Source organism: Tamandua tetradactyla, chromosome 4 (assembly GCF_023851605.1).
Source record: "Tamandua tetradactyla isolate mTamTet1 chromosome 4, mTamTet1.pri, whole genome shotgun sequence".
Lineage (NCBI taxonomy): Eukaryota > Metazoa > Chordata > Mammalia > Pilosa > Myrmecophagidae > Tamandua > Tamandua tetradactyla.
Window position 1 is genome coordinate 177779513 of NC_135330.1, and position 22762 is coordinate 177802274.

Here is a 22762-nt window from a genome sequence, read left to right on the forward strand (position 1 = left end):
CTAGAAAAAAATTTCTCAACAATAGAAGGCATATATGAAAACCCAATAGCCAATATCATATTCAGTGGTGAAGGATTGAAAGCTTTCCCTCTAAGATCTGGAACAAGACAAGGGTGCCCATTGTCACCACTGTTAACCAACATTTAGCTGGAAGTTCTAGCTAGAGTAGTCAGGCAAGAAAAAGAAATAAAATTCATCCAAATAGAAAAGGAAGAAGTAAAACTTTCACTACTTGCAGATGACAGGATCATATATATAGAAAGTCAAAAAACTACAATAAAGTTTAAAGAGCTAATTACCAAGTTCAACAAAGTGGTGGGATACAAGATCAAAATACAAAAATCAGTAGTGTTCTATACACTAACAATGAGTAATCTGGGTAGGAAATTAAGAAAAAATCCAATTACAGTAGCAACTTAAAGAATCAAATACTTAGGAATAAATTTAACCGAGAATGTAAGGGCTTGTACACAGAAAACTACAAACATTACTAAAAGAAATCAAAGAAGACTAAATGAATGGAAGGGCATTCCTTGTTCATGGATTGGAAGACAAAATATCATTAAAACATCATTTTACTCAAATTTATTTACTGATTCAATGCAATCCCAATCAAATTTCCAACTGCCAAATTTGCAGATAGAAAATCCAATTTGCAAATTTATTTGGAAGTTTAAAGGGTCCTGAATAGCCAAAAACATCTTGCAAAAGAAGAATGAAGTTGGAGGATTCACACTTCCTGACTTTAAAGCTTACTACAAAGCTAATGTGGTCAAAACTATCTATTACTGGCATAATAATAGATATGTTGGCCAGTGGAATCAAATTGAGTCAGAAATAGAACCTCACATCTATGGCAGATTGATTTTGATAAGGTTTCCAAGTCTGCTCAACTGGGTAAAAATAATCTCTTGAAGCAGTTGTGTTGGGAGAACTGGTTATCCATAGGCAAAAGAAGGAGAGGAATCCTATCTTACACCGTATACAAAAATTTATTCAAAATTAATCAAAGACGTAAATACAAGAACCAGGAATCCTAGAAGAAACTGTAGGAAAGCATCTTCAATATCTTGTGGTAGGCAATGATTTCTTAAACTTTACACCCAACATGCAAACAATGAAAAGAAAAATAAATGGAGTCCCGCAAAATTAAAAACTTTTGTGCGTGAAAGGAATTTGTTATAGAAAAGTCAACCTTCTCAATGGGAGAGAATATTTGGAAACCTCATACCCACTAAGGTTTTAATTTCTAGAATATATAAAGAAATCCTACAACTCAACACCAAAAGACAAACAACCCAATTTTAAAATTGGCAAAAGACTTGAATAGACATTTCTATTCAAAAAAGAAGAAATCCAAATAGTTAATAAGCACATAAAAAGATGTTCAACATCACTACCTATTAGGAAAGTGCAAATGAAACCACAATAAGATATCATTTCACATCCACTAGAAGAGCCACTATTAGCAAAACAGAAAAGTATAACTGTTGGAGAGGATATGGAGAAATAGGAAAACTCATTCATTGCTGGCAGTAATGTAAAATGGTGCAGCTGCTATGAATAAGTTTGACAAATTCTCAGGCAGCTAAGTGAAAAATGACCATGTGGCCAGGCAATCTCACTACTAGGTATATATCCAGAAGAATTGAAAACAGGGCCTCAAATATTTGCACATTGATAGTCATAGCAGTATTATTCACAAATGCCAAGAGATGAGAAGCAACCCAAGTGTCCATCAACTGATGAATGGGTAAACCATCTGTGGTATATATGTGTGATGAAATATTATTCAGCTGTCAAAAGGATTGAAGTCCTGATGCATGCAACAACATGGATGAAACTTGAAGACATTATGTTGAATGAAATAAATCAAACACAAAAGGACAAATATTGTATCTCACTGTTATAAACTAATTATATTAAGCAAAAGCATAGAGAGTTAGAAGCTAGAATCTAGCTTACCAGTTGGTAAATTGGGATTAGAGAATGGAGAGTTGAAGCTTAACTTGAACAGATTTTCTATTTAGGTTGATTGAAAAGGTATGGAAATGGATGGTGGTGATAGTAGCACATTATTGTGAGTGTAATGAACAGCATGAAATATAGAGGTCAATGTGGCTAAAAAGGGAAATTTTAGGATGTATATATTACTAGAATAAAAATTAAAAGAACATAGGACTGTACAATACATTGAACATTGTTGTAGATGGACTACTGTTAATAGTACAAGTATAAGAATGTTCTTTCATGAATTATGTATGATACTAATACAAGGTGGAAATAATAAGATAGTATAAGGGGTAAATACACGTAATTTAAACTATGGATGATAGATAATAGCATGATTTTAATAATCTTTCATCAAATTTAACAAAGGTAAATAGTGTTAAAAATAGTACAATTATTTTTTAAAATGCTATAATCAATTATAATAAATGTTCCACACCAATGCAAGGTATTGGGGTGGTGTACGGGATGTGGGAACTGTTTTGTAAACCCACAACTTCTCTAATAAAAAAAAAAACCAAAAAAACAGATAATGACAACTAAATTCAATATGTGATCTTAGATAACATCTAATTAATGAAGGAGAAAAGACTGAAAAGGATGTTCTTGGGACATATGAAAAAAATTGGAATATAGACTGAAATTTTTATATCAGTGTTAAATGCCTTGAAATTTAATAACTGTATAATTGTACAGTTACTACCAATTACATACATGAATAGCCTTGTTCTTAGGAAATGTATGTGGAATATTATGTATCTAAGGACCACAAAGTATGCAACCTGCTCTCAAATGTTCTGGGTGTAGACAGATAAATAAATGGATGGATAGATAGATAGCTGAGTAGATAGATAGAGCTAGATAGATGAATATAGATAGATTGATATGGCAAATTTGAAATGTGGAAAACTGTTAAAATTGATGGATCTGGTTATCTGGTATCTGATGGTATGTTGGAGATCTCTGTATGGGTTTTGTATTATTTTTGCAACGTCCTGTAAGTGTGAATATATTCCAAAATAAAAAAATTAAAAGAAAAACACAAAGGCAGCAAGGGGAGGGAAAGAGTAGGGCAAGTTTCCTAGTAAGAAGGAGTCTTTTGTAACAATATAATTACAGTGGTGGTGACCCATCCCCTTTGACATATTCTATTTATAAGAAGCAACTCATAGGTCTTGCCAATAATCACACAGAGGAGATTGTGCAAGGGCATGAACATCAGGAAGCAGGAATAGTGGGGGTCATCTTAAAATCTTCCCACAATATGTTCTCTGACCACCAATGATTAACCTCCCTCCCCTATATATAGTATATTCACCTTCTCCCAGTGCTTCATTCCATTATAGCATCAGCAAAGTAAAACATGCATTGTCTTAACTTGCCTAAGCTATTATCACAAGTACACAAAGTGGTTTGGCTTAAACAATAGGAATTTATTGGCTCATGGTTTTGAGGCTAGAAGTCCAAAATTAAGGCATCAGGAAGGTGGTTTCTCTCTAAAGTCTGTAGCATTCTGTTGCTAGCTGTCAGTAATTCTTGGCATTCTTTGGTTTATTTCTGCCCTCTGTCACTTGGCAAAGTCCTCTTCTTTCTTGCTTCTGTTACTTTCAAGTTCTTTTTATAAGGCCTCCAGTAATCTGCATTAAGAACACCCTCATTCATTTGCAACCCATCTTAACTAAAAATAACATCTTCAAGAAGTTCCTCTTACAAATGGCTTCTTACCCACAGGACAGGACATGGATCAAGATTAAGAACCTGTGCTTCTTGGGGTACATCATTCAATCTAACACACTTATTATATAAATCAGGTCTAGGTGAACACGAGGCACTTGATATAAACTGTCAAGTACAGATCTCCATCTATTGACTTGTGTAGCTGAACAGACAAGTTATCTCTCCCAGTATACCCAATATATAATGGTGGAACAGGCGTAGGGTAACAGCTATAGACATTCCCTTCAAAAGGGAGGAATTGGATGGAAAAGGCGTCTCCGATCCATAGCAGTTCTGAAATCCAGGCAAGCAAATTTTGAGGTAGTTTGATTAGCTTTCAAATCTTGGGGATAATACTCTGTGGCTCTTGGTTCTGTCCTTGGAGTCATCCTTCCTTTTTCATGAAGGATAGCACATATTTTCAGCTGAGTAGTTTTATGAGCCTGCTTCCTTCCTGTAGAATTCTGGCAGTCCTACAGCTTTCATTTTGTACTCTCTCCCTTTCAGTCCACTCTGGCAGAGTTCTTACTGAAATAATTGTCTCTAGAACCTTGTGGGTCTACTGAGGATTTCAGTGGGTTTCACTCCATTAGAAAAAAGCTATGTCAACAAAGCCCTTTTCTACTTTTGCCTCTAACTGAGATAGCTCAGGGACAACACTCTTAACCTTCTTAGAGACCCTATAGTTTGATTGAGAGGATCTGTGAGGTATACATTTCACCCCTTTAAAGCCCTTTGTAAGATTGAACACCCTGAGCTTTAGGTATTCCTGAGGTTATAGCAAAAGGTTACATAAGCACACCTTCAGCTCTTTCTCTGTACTACACTTTGGAAAGTAATTTCTTTGTTTCAGCAGCTTTGTGATTTTAGAAAGGCTGAGAATTTACAAAATAATCAAGTCATTGTTTCTTTTTAACAGGAAAAAACATATTTTGTTTAAATCCTCTATTTAATTTTAATCAGCAAGAAACCAGGCAGCATCATTGATACTTTGCTTTGAAAGCCACTAGTGCTGCCCCTACCTAGAAAAGTAGTAAATCAAATGTTATATCACATTTCTGGAGGGATTGTGGAGATTAGTGTCACCACCAAGGATTTGAAGGATGCAGGGGTGGTGATTCCCACTACCTCCCCATTCAACTCTTCTAATTGACCTGGGTAGAAATAGATGACTCTTTGAATATGACAGTGGATTATAACAAATTAACCAGGTGGTGACTGCAATTGTAGCTGCTGTTCTAGATGTAATATCATTGCTTGTGCAAATTAACACATCCCCGAGTACCTGGTAGGTAGCCATTGATTTGGCAAGTACATTTTTCTCAATACCTGTTAGTAAAGACCATCAGAAACAGTTTGCTTTTGGCTAGTAAGGCCAGCAATATACCTTCACTGTCCTACCTGAAGGGTATATCAATTGTCTAGCCCTATGGCACAATCTAGTCTGCAGGGACTTGATCACCTTTTCCTTCCACAAGATATCACCGTGTTTCATTATATCAATGCCATTAGGATGACTGAATCTAGTGAGCAAGAAGTAGTAAACTACTCTAGACTTACTGGTAAGGATTTGCACGTCACAGGGCAGGAGATAAATCCAGTAAAAATGCAGGGACTTTCCACATTAGTGAAATTTCTAGGCATCTAGGGGTGTGTTAATTCTGTCTGCACACAATAAAAATTTCTTGTTTTGGTTCATTATGTCTGGGGACTCAGCTGGAAGTGTACAAAATCTCAGGCGCTTCACTGACTGGAGACTGACTCCATATGTATATATTTTCACTAACACATCTGGTGGTTAATGTTGTCTGTTGGCTGGAACTCAGCTGGGCTGTAGTTTGGAGTACCTTACATGACTTCTCCAAGGGAAAAGATTAAGTCTCACAAGAGAGAAAATTTTAAGTACATAACATTTTTACTATATTGTCTATGAAATCACATAACATTACTTTCACCATATTCTATTGGTAGAAGCAGTCACAAAAACCCACCCAGTTTCAGGGAGAAGGGAAATGAACTCAATAACTTAATAGGGACTGACAAGTTTCTAAAAGAACACACAGGATAGAAAACACTGTTCTGGCCATCTTGACAAAAACAATTTCCTACACATATTAATAATTTAATTAAGCATTTTTATAAATTGTTTTTAAATAATAGTGACACTTGTTGCTTATAGTCTATTCTATATTATATCTCATTCTCATTATAAAATGTCCTAGATGCACTCAAAAGATTATATTTGTTTAAAAGAGGTTAGTCAAAAAGGGTGGAGGAATGCTAACTTAAAACTAAACTTTGCTTTTATTTTTTATTTTGAAATGGACCATTAAGCATCACTGACGTGAATACTTACGTGTAAAATCCATTTTACAATAACAGAAGTAGAAAAAGTACAAAAAGCCATGTTTCCTTTTATTAAAAAATACTAGTTATGTTGATATAGCTTTCATCATCTTGATTCCTTGAAAAGGCAAAATTCATACTTCATTTCCCATGGTAGGACATTAATAGAGCAGCCAGTACAATCCAGATGCAAACTTTTCATCTTAAAAACAAACACACATGCTTTGCAACTTGCCACTACCAGCCACTTAGCTTCTTTATTAACACATTTTTTTAAAGGTTTAATAGTCTTTCTTAGCTGACTCCCTTTCATTTTATTTCCTTTCTGCTTTGCACTATTTAACCCCTAACAATCTAGTCTGCTTTCTCCAATTCCACTGAAATATCTCTCTTGAAAGTATTTATATAATCAAATACAATCATTGTTCAGGGACCATCTTTTTGGCATTATCCATTACCAATTCTTCATCCATCAGATTATTCAAATTTCTATGGACATATATTCTCTTTGTGAGTATACTCACAACTGAGATCCATTTTGTACCCATTGCTTCAAATCAGTCTTTTCTCTTGACTATTACTTGACTGCTATTCTCACAGTGATCATTACCTAAAGATTCAGATTTCAATCCTTAGTTATATGTAATAGTGAGGGTTTTCCAAGGAAATAGTGCTGGCAGGAAATATTATATGAGTAATCAGCTTAATACAATTTATTAATCTGGTGATTTATTGATTTGTATTTGTAACATTATTACTTAAAAGTTCTCCATTAACAGTTTTACTTTTAGCTAATGTACCTTATTACTCCTTCTTGAACTAAAGATGCATTATGAGAAAAAAGTAAGTTATATATGACTAAGAATAAAAACAATATAAAACTGAATAATGACCCAAACCTCCATGTTAGCATGGGGTGTTCCAATTGTGTTATCATATGATTCAGTAAATGAGTCATAAGCCCACTTAGACTCAACTATTACAAGTGCTTACTTAATTTTCACTCAGAGCCTTTCAAATAACTCCATTTTAAAGGAAACATTAATTATCTCATTTATCAATGCATATAAAAAGCAAATGATATTAAAACAATTACAACTTTATATTGTAGATGGGAACATTATTGTAGACTCTCAATGTCCTCAATCGAGAAATGATGCTCTATCCTAAAGCCAAATGCACTGTAAGTTGCCCATTTCACTTAAAACAAGATTATATGACTCACCATTACACCCTCTGCGGCCATTAACAATACCAAATTTCTGACAGAAATGTAGTAACCTGCATAATGAAATGGGGGGGGGGATAGTAGGTAATACCATGACTCCTACTTTTCTCTTGGGATTTTAGCTTCAAAACTCCCCCAAAATCTTGCTCTAATAATTATAAAGATCATTATTAGTGTTGCAAGGCAAAGGATGTACTTAATTCATTTAAAATAAATAAACCATAACATTTAGACAATGTAATGATTCACATTTTATAAGAATGTGAAGACCTGAATTATTCACTGAAGTCAATTTACTTCTATTTCTTGAAAGAGTATACCTTACATTTTGCAATAAACTATTGGATACTAAATCCACACAATTTCCACTCTACATAGTGCTTTTTCTTTTTTACTTCAGTTTTTCCACTTGTTTTCAGTTTTTCTTTCCTTTGTTTCATTTCTCTTACTTTCTCAACTAATGACCTTTTACATGTTTTCTTTTTCCTGTTTTCTTTTTCTTAATTCAGATTTGAGATTTCCCCTCCAGCCTGTGTCCATTGTACTCATTGGATATAGAGAAGTTTATTTTGTCCTTCTAAACAGCTCCCTTGAACTTTATTAACCTTACTAATGTGGCAAGATTAGATTCATGTGTAACAGAAACTCTTTTTTTTTTCATATCATAACTTTGTATATTTAGCCTCAGTCATTGTTGGTTTCTCATTTTGTATATATGATTAGCTTTCCTGAACTTTTAGGAAAAAAACGTGTGTGCCAGTAGGTTTTCTAATTTCATAGAAATCACACTTCTGTTGCTTTTCAAAATACAGCAGGTTGTTCTCTGAAATTTCTGTTTTCCTCCCTCACCTTCATCTGACTTCCATTTCTTTGTCTCAATTGTCCATACCATGCTCCCTTTTTACTCTTCTCCCGGCAGCTTATTTTTAGTATAGGGCCCTGTCTTGGAAAGGAGTAATGGTGGCTCGGTTTTGAGAATTTACAAGAGCTAGCCTGTTCCAGGTCCCCTTAGGTTTACATTGCCCTGATATTGGATTGGACAAAACCCCTCCCAGTTGCAGTTGCTTTTCTCTGTATGGCCCACTTGTGCTTTCCAATGAATGCGTACTATTTATGGAGATTCTGGTTTTTCTCAGATCCTACAGAGGCCCAGGGTACCTATGTTTCTCCACATGAATAATAATGCCATGTATGTCTTGGAGATCACCTGTTTGTCTTCAGCCATTAGAATTTCGGTTTCATGGTAATACTATCGAAATACTGTACATGTTGTCCATGGGTTGATAGTTGCTACCTACTTACTGCCAGGTTTTATGTGGTCATTTGTAGATATTCAAAAGTATTTTGCTATTCCATAGCAGAATCTTAATAGATATTTTGGCTATTGACTTTTCTGAGACATTTTCACAATTAGGAAATTTCCTATGTTACTGAGTTTTTATTCTTTAAGAAAAAATACTGTTGGATGTAATATACTACTTTTGTTCCCTTTAATCTATAGTTATAGCTATATGTCAAAATATATTTTTAATATAATTCCTGAAAATGAAATACAACTTGTTTCAATATTTTTTGCTCGTCTCCCTACAATATTCATTTTTTTAAAAATATGTTATTGGGATATTTGGTCTCTGTGTAACTATGCAGTCAATAGTTTAATTTCTATTTAAGTAGTTGAGTACAATTTATATTCTGTAAAATGCACAAGTGGTAAATGCAGAGTTCCAGAGCCTTGACAAATGTACAGAGCTGTATAAATAATATTTCAATCAAACATAAAAATGTTTCCATCACTCCAGCCGGCTCCCTTTGCTCCTTTCCAGTCAATACTCCTCCCCAGAGGCACTCTGTTCTGATTCCTATCACCACAGATTAGTGCTGCCTGTTTTTGGACTTTAAATAAATGGAATAGTACAGTATGCACTCACTGGCATCTGACTTCTTTCACTCAATAGAGGCGATCCCCATTATTGTGTGCATCGGTTGTTTATCTGGTGCTTGTTACTGTTGTTGATGGACATTGTTCTATTGCCTAAATATACCACAATTTATTTCTCCATTTTCCTGTTGATGGACACATGTTGTTTCCAGTTTGTGGTTATTATGAATAAAGCTTCTTTGAACATTCTTGTAAAAATGTTTTTGTGGACATAACTTTTCATTTCTCTTGGGTAGATACTGAAAGAGTCCCTCTAACTGGGTCTCTTGGTTCCCAGCTTAGATGATAGGGACACTGTGTTAATCTTTGTAAAAGCCCCCTGTAATTAGGTGTCCTCGTCCTCAGCAGAAGGGGATGTTATTATCTTTACTGTTCTCTTTACTGTTATCTTTAACCTCTCCCAGCTGTGCAGAGCTTTTCTGACACCGGGAGGATTGGTCAACTTGAACAGTAAACAGACTTTCAGGTCTTGATCAAAGTTTCCCTAATCAAATGTTTATCCCTATGAATCTTAGCCATAATTTAGAAAACTCTAGTAGGAAACAAGATTGCCCCCCTACAACTTCTAATTACACTTTAAATTTTCTCAATTCACAAAGAATCCATAAATGTCATCTCCCTGATTTTCCTCTGTTCCTACCCAAGTCTCCTTACCCAAACAATGCATGTAAAGCCAGTTCTTGCAGTCCTTCAGGGAGATTTTAGACCATGAGGTCATTGTCTCTGCTGGCCATCAAATCACTTTCCTTTGAAACCAAGCTAGTATGTCCTGTCAATCCTGCTGTGTCAAGCAAGGACTTCAAAGACCTGCAGTCTTCCCTTCAATACCTAAAAGCAAATTTGCTGAACCACTTGAGAATAATGTGGAGATTTTGAGTTTTTTCTGGATATATATCCCTTAAATATTGAGAAGCTGATTATATTTGAAACTTGGGATTTTCTGACTTCTGAAGGTAGTACTGGATTGGACTGAGAGATTTTACACATATTGTAATTATTTGTGTGACTGAGAGATTTTACACATATTGTAATTATTTGTGTTCTGAGCATAAAATATATAGATGCCTGTTTGTGTTCCAAACCCAAGGATAAATTTCTTCCTTTCTCCATTACTTGTATTATATCTGTGTCTTCTCTCTTTCATGAAAACTGTTATTGGAGGGAAGTATGTGGGTTCAAAAAGCTTTGTAAATTTATTATCAAATTTACTTCTGATCATGTGCAGTCTGAATAAATAAAAACTATAGGTGAAATAGATATGGAAGATGTTAGAAAGTTTAATGAAATGAATTTTATTTTAGTCATTGTTGACTACAAGCCGTGAATGGATACAGAAAGTTGTAAAGAGTTGGAAGAGGTGAATTTTGTTTTAGTCATTGTTAACTATAAACTCTGAATGAATATAGAGAGTTGTAAAAAGGGGTTATGAAAGTGAATTCTGTCTGTCATTTAGTCAGTACTGAACAAAATTTAATAAGCCTATTTATCATATATTTTAAAAAAGAAAGCTGTGTCAAGCCAGTATTTGTACAAAATTAAAGTTCAGCTTTATCCCTGTTAAAATAATGTGGATTGTTAGTTTGCTATCAATTAATTTTTTTAATTGTTGTTACTCATCTGAGTACTGTGTCTAAGAAAACAAAGATTTTACATAAGGATAATAGCCTTGTTAATGTTTATGTTGGCCATCATCCTTTATTTCAGAAGACAAGTCTTCTCACTGTTAAGGGAAAAACTGTACACATAATTTGTTCTTTTGCCTTGTATAAGTAAGTTACTAAAATTGTTTAACCTATTGCATAGCAGATGTTTGGGAACTATTACAGTGATTAAAAGGGAATTTCTGTCCTGTTGCTGGTTAAATCTATATAGGTAAAATATTATTCATATATTTAGAGATTCTATAAAATTCATAAAATTTGACAATGTTCTCTCTATGTTTATACATAATCCGTATGATGTTAAACAGTGGCATGGTGTGGTTAGACTTGTTTTTAGTTATTCTTCAAAAACCTACATATCACAGTAACAGCCAAATTGTCAGTTGCACTGTTTTACTCTAATACTTCTCTACCAGTATATGCAGTCAGTTATGGGTCAGAGCTCCCTCTGTAACAAGGAAAGACTTTAAAAGAGAGGTAGGACAAATTTATAAATTATATTTTACCTGTTAGTTAACATAACCCTGATAAATGTGTAAAAGTAAATCAGAGCAAAACCTCTGCTATGGTTTACTAATATTAAACAGCTGTCTAATATATATATATATATATATATTTTTTTTTTTTTTTTTTTTTACATGGGCAGGCACCAGGAATCGAACCTGGGTCCTCTGGCATGGCAGGTAAGCATTCTTGCATTCTTGCCTGCTGAGCCACCGTGGCCTGCCCGTGTCTCATATTTTATTTCTGAAAGCAGCTTCATTTAAAAATGCTTATAAAAATGAGAGCCTAGGTTGTAAGCTTTAATTGTTATCTTTAAATTCTAAAATGCTTTGCTCTTTGTATAATCAGGTAGTTCCCTGGAACTTTAACTGTGACACCTAAGACTTAGATTTAATTCTCCAGTTCTGAAAGTCAGCATAAGTCTATACAGTAACTGTTAAAAAAGTGAAAAAGTTTAAACTCTGATTAGAGATCTGATGAAACGGATCTGGTTGAAATTACAGTAAATCAACATAAGGGAAAAAAATAACAATATTGTATTTTAAAGCTATAACTTTTGTGTGAAACAAAAAGAAATGTTTTGTCCAAAATTTAAGCTTCTGAAGCACACTATCTAATGTAATCTGTCTAGTAAGTTAATTTAAAAAGCTAATTCAGCTTTATTTGATATAGAACCTGGAATAAGGAATAAAATCTTAATATTCTGTACAAGTTACCGTTATGCCATGATGCATTTCAAAGCATTTTTGGTAGAAAATGAAGTGTTTGCAAAGTCCCTTGAGGGACTGGGAAAAATAAAACAATTAATTTTCCCCACCTGGGAAATGCTTGACATTTTCCTAAGTTAGAAGGGCTCCCAGTTTAATAAGCCAAGGCCTCAGTTTTGAGGCTAGTCCTTATGAAACTTATTTCTCTAATAGTAATTGAACCTACTTATGATTAGTGCCTAGGAGTCATCTCTAGAAAAGCTCTGCTGTTGCTCAAATGTGGTCTCTCTGTAAGCCAAATTCTGACTTTACCCCCTACGTGTGACATTATTTGCAGTGGCATAAGCCTGGCCCTGGTATCACGGGACATTACTGGTCCTGGCAGCGTGGGACTTAGGCCTTGGCACTGTGAGCCTGGGCCTGGAATCATGGATTAACTGACCAAAGAGGGAAAGGAAATAGAGTTTCAATGGCTAAGAGATTTCAAATCAAATTGGGAGGTCATTCTGGAGGTTACTCTATGCAAGTTTCAGCCAGATATTGCAAACTGCCACAATATGGCAAACCTCAACCAACAGTGTTCCTGGAAACCCTGAAAGATATCCTGTGCTCAGTAAATTTTACTTAAGTTTATTTTTCAGAGACTTGACACCTCCAGATTGTTCCAATGTCAGAGAAACTCTGAAACCCAGATACTGGACTCTCCAAGAACAACCAGTTTCATTGTATCATCCCTTTGCCCCCTAATAACAATTTTCCTTTTCAGCTTTGAAGCAGTTAGAGACTTGTCACCCAGATATCTCTCAAGATTGAGAGACATTTATCAAATGAGAGGGAGGAATTGTAGCTGAGAAATCAGGATTTAAGAGATGATTTTGACTATTGAATCATTACATAGATAAATTCCTTTTTGCTTTCTGGTATATTGGAAGCATAAGAGGGAAATTCCTGAAATCTCTAAATTAAAATACAGTTGCCTTGATCTCTTATAATGATTGTATAGCCCTTATCTTCTGCCCCTGTGATTGAAAAAGCCTTGTGACTAACCTTCATTTATATCCATTTTTCCAGTTGCTCAACTTTAAAGTCTTATAATCACTGAGCACAGCCCTAATGCTTATTAATGAAGGATCTCGAGTCCACCCAGAACTAACCCACCCCAAGACCAAAGTTATCTTCATGACCAAGACTGGAACTAACCTAAGTAGCTCCACTTGACATGCACAGTAACTTAGAATTTAACCTGCAAGTCACCTGTACCTCATTATAATACTCCCCCATTTTCTTACCTGTGACCAAGCATGTAATCAATCTTCACATGCTCAATAATCAGGTCACCTCTAATTACATCATCTGGGGCCAATGTGCTCATTATCCTAAACTCTACGCATCTTTTTTCTAATAAAACTATCAGAATTACTGCAGTTCTGAGATAGATTTTGGGTCACTAGGCCATCTGCTCTCCTACTACATGCCTAGTAATAAACTCTGTCTTTGAAACCCCGATTTCTCAGGTATTGGTTATTAAGTGCGTCTGGCAAAAGAATCCACGGCCATTGTCCAGTAACAAAACTTCTCTTAAAAACTCCAGTTTTCCAAAGCAGCACCATTTTACATTCCCACTAGCAATGTATGAATGTTACAGTTACTACAAATTCTATGCTATTTTTATTAAATATTTGTATTAAGGTTTTGAAATTCCATGAAACGATTTACGATGTCCATGTTTTTTCTATGACCCCAAATATTTTAAATATCAGAGGAATTATCTGCTCCCTTCAAGGCATTCTCCCCATAATATCTATCACTCAGGAATCATCAAAGTTGATTTAGTTAATCTGGTTAAATAGGTGGGTATTCCTTCTTCCCTCAATGTTCCAGGGGCATCCCTTCAGAAGATGACTCTTGCTCTTGTTGAAAGTTTGTCTGTGCTTTCTTGCTAGAATCTCCAAATTCTTCACATTTATGGGATTTAGCAAGAGAGGTCAAACACTTAAGAAAGTTGTATATGAAAAGTTAAGGTTTCAAAGCAAAAAAAAATGGAATGAGAAATTTAGACAAGTCTTTTATAATACTTAGTGTAAAAAACTACTTAGTGTATCATGTGAAATAATTAAAATGTGCAAATTCATGGTCAGAATTTAGAATGCATGTGATCAAGGGTAAGGGTGGGGGTGGGAATGGGGAGTTAATGCCTAATCATTAACAGTACAGTTTTTGTTTGGGGTGATGAAAATGTTTTGGTAATGGATGATGGCGATGATAGCACAACATTGTGGATATATTTAAGACTAATGAATTGTATACTTGAAAGTGATCACAATGGGAAATTTTAAGTTGTATATATGTTACCAGTATTTAAAAGCAAAAAAAAAAACAAAAAACAAAACGCTTATGTGTAAAAAGAATCAAGAGAATACAGATTTGTTTGAACGATAAAGGACATAGCCTCTAAAGTGGGAGAAGGAATCAGATTTGTTTTCCTTCCCTTTCTGCCCACCAAAATGTGAACCCATGAAGGCAGGATTTTTTGTCCATTTGGTTACTGTTGTTTGCCCAGGAACTAAAACAGTGCCTAGTGTATAAGAAATCACTCAATATTTGAGAATGATTAGATAAAAGGCAAGAGGGGAATTAAGAAATTAGCCTTAGAAAGGCGGCTAAATGTCTTGCTTAAAAATCTTCAATACCATTTAACTGTATTCTTGGAAGTAGTTAAAAAAGGAAATTCTATGTTGTATATATGTTACCAAAATTAAAAATTTTTAATAACCCATAAAACTATAAAACATGGTGGACCCTAATGGACGCTATGCACTAAAATTAATGACGTAATTATTAAAATATTGGTTCATCAGTTGAAACAAAGTTACCACACTATTTGCAAAATGTTAACAGGGAGAACTGTGCATGTGTGTGGGGGGGATGCATTTGGGAACTCTGCACTTTCTATACGGTACTTCTGTAAACCTATTAACTATGCTAATAAAAAATAATAAAATTTAAAAATCCCCAATATACTTCAGTACCAGGTGCACTCCATATGCTGTAGTATGGCATTTCAGATCAAGCAAAACTTACCCTAACCTATTTATCTATATTTCTCCCTCACACTTAAAACTGAATATTTTGCAAATACCCCCAAACACTTTTGTACCATCCATGTCATTATGATTTTCCCTCTACAAGGAAAATTCTTCCATACCACTATGCCTGATGAAAGTCTACTTATCTTTCCAGAATTCACTTATTAACCCCCATTGCAAAGACCTCCTGCACCTCTGGGTTAAGAGCAGAAGATAAAAGCTGGAAAGGGAATATGTATCCATGTGGGTGCTGTAATTCAGTCCTCAAAACATTCTGGTGAGATGGGTGTGTTCACATTTGAAGTTTAGGAACAGAGGCTGAGAGATTGTGATTTGCTAAAAATAACATAGATAATGGTGGCAGAGTTGGAATAGAGCCCCGGATGACTTGATTCTCAAGCTTGTACTCTTTTCACTACAACAAATGGCTTTCCAGAGCCATCAATCATTCTTTTACCTGTGATTCCTTGGTATTTATTCCACTAGGAAAACACTTAACCTTTTGTATCCCAATTATAATACTCTTTCAATACACTGTGTGTTCCTTGAGAACAGAGATTGCTTTATTCATCTTTGTTACCCAAGCAATTAGCAAAGAGAGTAAGGGCTTAAATATATGTTGGTTGAAAGTGACTTGTAGCTGTTGTTTACAGAATCATGCTAATGCTGAATGAACTTCATATTAAGCGTGTTAAAACCAGACGCAACTCATTTATGAACAAAGCTTTCTCACTCCTTTCCCAGGCAAAACACATGTATGGGCAGCTCCTCCACCCATCTCATTTTTCAAAGAAAGTACTATCAATCTGATGAAATGAATGAAGTCTTTTGGGACAGTTCTAAGTCATCAGGGCTGCAAACAAGGATGGAGTTCTTAGTAAATCTCTAGGCCTGCTTTGTCAAAAAACAAACAAACAAAAAAAGGCACAGCCTTAACAAATAAAAGCAAAGTATATTTTCTAACCTGTTTCAGAAGATTCACTTCATAAATATTTATTGAGTGATCGACTAAGATAGTGAACAAAACAGGCATGGAATTTATATTCCAGTGAGGGGAAGAGGTAAGAAAAAAGTAAAGAAGGGTAAAAGAAGAGTGCATGATGGGAGTGTGAGTGAGGTACCATATGAGGAGAACTGAATGAAGTTCAAAGGAAAAGCAAACAGGCCAGCATGGCTAGTGTAGTGAGCAAGAGGAGTATTAGTAGGAAATAAAGTCAGAGAGCCAACAGAAGCTAGGTGATGCAGAGCCACGTTAAAGATTTAGGAATTTAACAGTATTGAACAGTATGATCTGAATTGATTTTTAGTAGTAAAAATGTTGCTCTGCAGAACAGAAAGTAGTCGGGTAACAGTACAAGAAGGAAGGTCAGTTAAGAGGCTACTGAAGTAGTCTAGCGAGAATAGTGGCTCAGACTACGGTTGTTGGTGAGAATGGTGAGAGGTCATATTCTGAAGTTATTTTGAAGGACTTTCTAACAAGATTTGCAATGCATTGAGAGCTATGAAAGGAAATGGAATCCAGAATAACTCATTTTCAGCCTGAGCAGCTGGGTGAATAGATAAACCCCTTAGTAAAGGGGGGAAACACTGAGAGGAAACATAAATACGTTTGAAAAATCAAGAGTTTTATTTATGGAATATTTGTACAAGAAATTATATAATCTAAAAGTTACTTCAGAATTATCTGGAAGGGTGTATAATTATGAAACAAATCAATCATTGACAACTGTTGAAACTGCGTGATATGCACAGGCAGGCTCATCATACTAGTCCTCTTTTGTATGTTTCAATTTTTCTATATTAATGCTTTTAGAAGCATAGTTATAGTTTGACATATTAAGCTTGAATGGCCCATTAGACTTTATGCAGAGATGTTAGATAGTTAGATACATGTATTGGAGTTCAGATAGACAAATATATGTATATGTATTGGAGCTCAGCAAAGCAATCAGAGATTAAAGAAATGTAGAAATTGTCAGTATATTTAAAACCATCGAACAAGACAAAAACATCTACGGAGTGAATAAAAGCAGAGAACAAGGTCCAGCACTGGGCGACAGAACTTTCCAACATGTAGTGAAAAGAAGGTGAAAGGAATCAAGAAAAACTATTTGCCAGGAGTTCTGCAATTCATATCAAACACCACTGAAAAATACATAACTTTGCCAGTAATCCCTCTCTAAGAAAGTATCCTAAGAAACTAACAGGACTAGTATGTAAAGACTATGTAAAATACTTATCACAGTGCTTAATAGGAAAAGAAAAATAAAGAGTAGTGACATGGTGAAATAACCTGAGTTGAACAATAATGGGCTACCTAAATACATTACAATTTATTGAATGGAATATGTACAGCAATTAAAAATGATATATTTGGGGGATCTGTAAATATACTCATAATTCATTCAATGGAAAAAATGCTGATTAAATATAGCATTATAGTATGACTTATAATGACTGGTTATACTGTAAATATGGATTTACCACTGATACCTAAAATGGTAAATATTATCATCTTTGGTGTTAAAATTATGGACATTTTCTTTTACTACACTTATCTGTATTTTATAACTGTTCTCAACACAATAAAAAATACAAGTTCAAAATTTTAATAAGGCTCATTCAGTAATATAAAATACAAAGGACCTTAAAAAGGAATCTGTAAAAGTAATAAAAAATTATATTGATACAATAACATCTATGTGGCTGAAATAATATAACTTATGAATTACATAAAAATAATGTAATACATCATAAAGAATTATTTTAATAGTATGTTGAATATTTCATTTATGTTAAGAATAGCATAATCAAAAATTTGATCTATTGCTCAGATAAAGTTTCTATTTACTTACAAATAATCTACACACAGTAAAGTACCAAATTCCAATACTGTCATAAGACATTTTTTTAAATGTATAGATTTTATTCCAAAATTTGCTATGTAAAATCAAACACCACATAGACTATACACATTTTAAATACATATACTTTAAATAACTTAAGAATAAAAATTATTCTAAAAAAAAATCATTATAAAAGTCAAAGCAATTTACTTCTAATGAAATACAACATGAACATCATTTTAATACCTATGTACTAGATTATATCTAGGAAAATCACTCTTTGTGAATACAATTTGTACAAGCACAATTTCATAAAAATACTTTCTTTAAAACGTTCTATTTTTGAAAAAAATTAAACATGGGCCAGGGACTTTTAAAAATTGCAAGTTTTTTTTTTTAATCAGACTAATCCAACTTTATTTTTTAGACCATTCTCATTTGACTGCCCTTAATCTAGCTAATGATATCACTGACATGGTTTTATTAATGATCTTAAGTTTTAAAAAAAAGTGTGTAAAGGATTTCACTTTTAAAAGAGACATTTTAGTCTTCAAATTAAAAGATATTTTTCCAAAGTCCAATTGTAACAATTCTACTGTTTTTACTTGCCATGCTACCCTTCATTAGATAAAAACTATTATTAAAATTTCAACTTCAGAAAATCCTTTTTAAAAGGTAAAGATTTTATTCTGTAACCTTCTAAATGTATTAATATTTGAGTCAAAATTCTAAAATTCTACAGAGATATCAAACACCTGTTCTTTAAACTGTTGATTTCATCTTGGTTATAAAAATCACCACATAATATACTGCTAAAAGTATCTCTTCCTGGGCTTTGGGCCATTTAGTGTCTTTTCAATCTCAAAACTTAAAATTATTGTTTTCCTATATCTAATAATGCTGTGTAGGAGAGCTGTTAAGGGAAATAAAATTAAGTGAGGTTTAATATTTTATGATTACCAAATATGAGTCTGCCAGAGTGAATTAGAGGCTTTGCTCACTAGGAGAGCTAGCTTTAAATCAAATAGTGATTTTCCTCCTGTAATTCACACTTGTCTATTGAGTTAGTTACCCAGCCTTCTTGTAGGATTTTAAATTTTCTCTTAAGAGTTCTCCGAAAAGCTTTTAAATCTGCAACACGACTATGATCTTCCCCAATGATTACATGAGATACTCCCTCAGCTAAACAATAAACTACTTTTGCTCCATGAAATCGAAGCTCCAAGGCTTTAATAGCTAATCTTGTTCCTTCAATTTTGGTACTCAAATCATTAATAACAGCATACATGTCCAAATAAATGGTGTAGTGCCGAAACATACTAAGAGGAGAGCTGTCCCAGGAATATCGATATTCCAAATCAGCAATCACAGAAGACATGTCTTCAAAAGTCTGCTCCTGAGAATCTTTAATTCCTAAGAACACTTCCTTCAGTTGGTTCAAATCAGTATCAACAAAATAACTATCACCATAGCAATCATACTCACGAGCAAAATGTTGTTTTGTTGATGGACACATATGAATCATAAAGCGAGGCTGCCATGGCACACAGCTTTTGGTCTTAAAACACTCTAAAAGCCAATCAGGCTTTACAACATCATGTTCATTTGAAGAAATTATATTTTTCACTCTGATGTTCTCAGACCCTGCAATTACACAGTACGTGTCTGGGCCTGGATTTTGTACTATGTCACCACCAAGTTCTGCAACTCTGTTCTCCAGATCAGACTTTGGATGGTTGTCTGTTCCATTCATAACACAAAACTCCACATCTTCAAATATATTGGAAACTTTGTTTACATTAGAAAGATTAGGTGCTTTTAAGTGCTCAATAATTCCAATAACTTTCTTAATCTTTGGAGCAACTTTCCGCTTTTTTTCTTGTGGTTCATCATCACCACCTACACAAAGGTGCTTAGATGCAAGCTTTCCAGATGCTTTTCCCCTAAGTTGTTCTAATTCATCCACAGTCATGCATTCATGCCATTCTTTGTCTTCTCTTATCTTTTCAATACGTGGAAAACGCAAGGTACAGTCAGTTTTATACATATCACTAGGGACAATCTCCGCTGCCTTAATCTGAACAATGACAGAATTACAAGGTTCAATGTACACTTCTGGTTTCTCTGTTCCACATAAAATGCTACTTGGTGGAGCTCTTTTATGAAAAGGCTTCCAATGTTTGGCCAATTTCAAGCCCAGATCATACAGTTCTTTCATGGTGTAACCTGAGCCAACACGACAGAGAGTACGAAACACAGTTGGTTTTTCACCAGGAGGGGGTTTCTCTGCAACTGCACACAAAAAGTGTGACATCATTCCACCACGTGAACCTTTACCCCAATAACCTCCAACAATTAAGATGTCCAGTTCATCCATTAGTCCATTTACATACTCTGGTTTAATTTTTAGCCATCCTTCACCTCTTTTGTCTGGCTTGTAAATGGAAAGAGGATGTTTTACCATAATTCCTTCTTCTCTTTTATCTATGGCTTCATTCAAAGCATCAATGACTTCTTTCTTAGTATGAGCCTCTGTTTTCTCTACTATTTCTATTCTACCTGGTACTGGTGTAAAAATACCACTAAGAATTTCATACCTCTTTTTCAGGGTCTCATGTCCTAGCTTTTTATTATTAACCATTAATATGTCAAAAACACAATAACAAGTTTGGAGATCAGAATCTTCTACCATCCTTTTAATATCAAACTTATTCCCTTTTTGCATAAAAGTTTGGGTATTAGGGTTATAGGCCATCATCTCACCATCAAGTATACAGATTTGTATATCTATTTTGAATGCATCATGAATGAATGGTGTTAAAGAACCTTCACATGGAGATGCACCAAAATGATCAGTATAGTGCTCGTACCCATTTCGGGAGAAGAACTTATACACATCCCCATCTTTGTGCATTTGTATACGCTCACCATCTAGCTTGGTTTCGATGTAGAAACTCTGCTGTTTCATGTCCTTCTCAATGTGCTGAATATCTGCAATAGCAGCTAGCATTGGTTTAAAGGCAGAAAATAAAGTGATAGAAATATCACTGAGCCCTACTGAAGGATCATGAAGTTGCCTACAGACTTTTTCAAGATCTGTGGTGACGTTAAACAACTCAGAAGCATCACTATGAAAAATGGAAAATATAGTTTGCTGACTAAAACCAAGCTTTAAGTCCTTTACAATCATTCGTATGAGCCACTTTTGTTCAAGCGCTGAACTTTGAGTTATAAGCTTTAGAAGACTCTTCTTTACCAGGTCCTTTCTTTTGGCAGAATTATTGCTGGCAACTGAGTCTAAAATATCATTTACCTGCTGTATGGTTAAACTTCCTTTCTGTAAACATCTTGGCTTCAAAACGAAGTATGCAATCATTGCAAAGTCTCCAGCATCTCCACGAGTTCCAGTAGGTGTTCTATAATTTAAGAGTTTAAGGGCATCTTTTCCTTCTCTTGGTAAATTAAGCAATTCAATATAAAGCTTAGCAAGCATAGTTTCTTTGATTCCATAGGCCATTCTCTCTCTTTCGAGTTGAGGAAGAATAAGTCTCATCGCTGGATAAAAAGAGTCTGTGACATCATTTTGGTTCTTATGAAGGGCATCATGAAATTTTCTCCAAGAATCTAAAAATTCGCTGAAATTTCTGATTTTTTCTGCACGTCCTTTACTTTTCTGTATTCGTTCTAAAGTTGAACATAAATCTCCAAAAGGAACGTGTGCTGCAACGATTTTTGAAGTTTGTGAGGCAGCCATAGACGCTCCAGGGATTCCTCTGGTTTACTAATGAAGCAAAGAAAATAACTTTAAGTAAAAAATAAAATTCAACCAAGTATTTAATATAAGACCTTACAGACAGTGCTGGTAAAACAGATATTTATTCACGTGTATGAATGGAAATAGATCAATAAATGATACCTCTTTTCAAACCTCTACATTAAAGAATAATCAATTATTTATGTCAATTCTAATTAGTAATTGTTATCAAAAGTATCACCAGTCCCATTTCTTATATTAACAATCTAAAAATTATTCATTTTAATTATATTTCTCTCTGAATCCCAACTTCCATTGAATTTATTATTCCATTGCTTAATTATATAGCACATAATGCAAATGAGTATTGTTAATAATGATGATGTAAAACCAAAACAAGGCTCAATTCACTTCATTTCTGGGCTACTGAGACAAAGTCCTTGCCTATATGCCTCCTATTTCTCTGTCAGACTACCACATACCACCAGAAACAAATTTCTTAAAATGGACATTTTTATCTAATCACTCTCTTACTCATTGAATTGAAATTAAGCTTTGCAGAAAATCTAAACTGCTTGGCACAGATAGGGTCCTTCACAAAAAAAATTAGGTATCCTCTTTTTTGTTACTTTTTAGAAAAAGTTCTGTACTGCCAAATAAGGCCTACATCCACATTTGCTTCTTCACTGATAACTGTTAAATCATTCCAATATTAAGAAACCAACTCAAGATAGCTTCCCCACAACTCTCTTCCTCTTTTAGCTCTATTGTATAGTAGTTCCTTACCATTTTATATAATATTAAATCGTTGAAACAATTTTTTTGTTAATATTCCTATGCCATTTATTTTCCCAAGCATACACAAAGTAAACGAACCAGGCATTGTGCTATAGGTAGATACAATATATTTCTACCTTAAAAGGGCATGCAGTCTAGAAAGAAATAGAGGCATAATGGAACCTAAT

At 34.3% G+C, this 22762-nt stretch overlaps 1 protein-coding gene across 4 annotated transcripts in view; it reads right to left on the reverse strand.

Annotated features, from left to right (window-relative positions):
* Window positions 1–22762, reverse strand: part of LIG4 (DNA ligase 4) — a 220253-nt gene that overhangs the window by 192340 nt on the left and 5151 nt on the right. For 2 of the 4 annotated variants that reach the window (XM_077158652.1, XM_077158651.1), the window contains exon 3: window positions 16832–21824. The exons of 1 other annotated variant lie outside the window; for it this stretch is intronic. In XM_077158652.1, the coding sequence (XP_077014767.1) occupies window positions 19059–21797 (2739 nt within the window). In that variant the 5' untranslated portion in view covers window positions 21798–21824 and the 3' untranslated portion in view covers window positions 16832–19058. Of the gene's footprint in view, window positions 1–16831; window positions 21825–22762 lie in introns of those variants that run through there. One more of the 4 variants, XM_077158650.1, reaches the window with a different exon arrangement.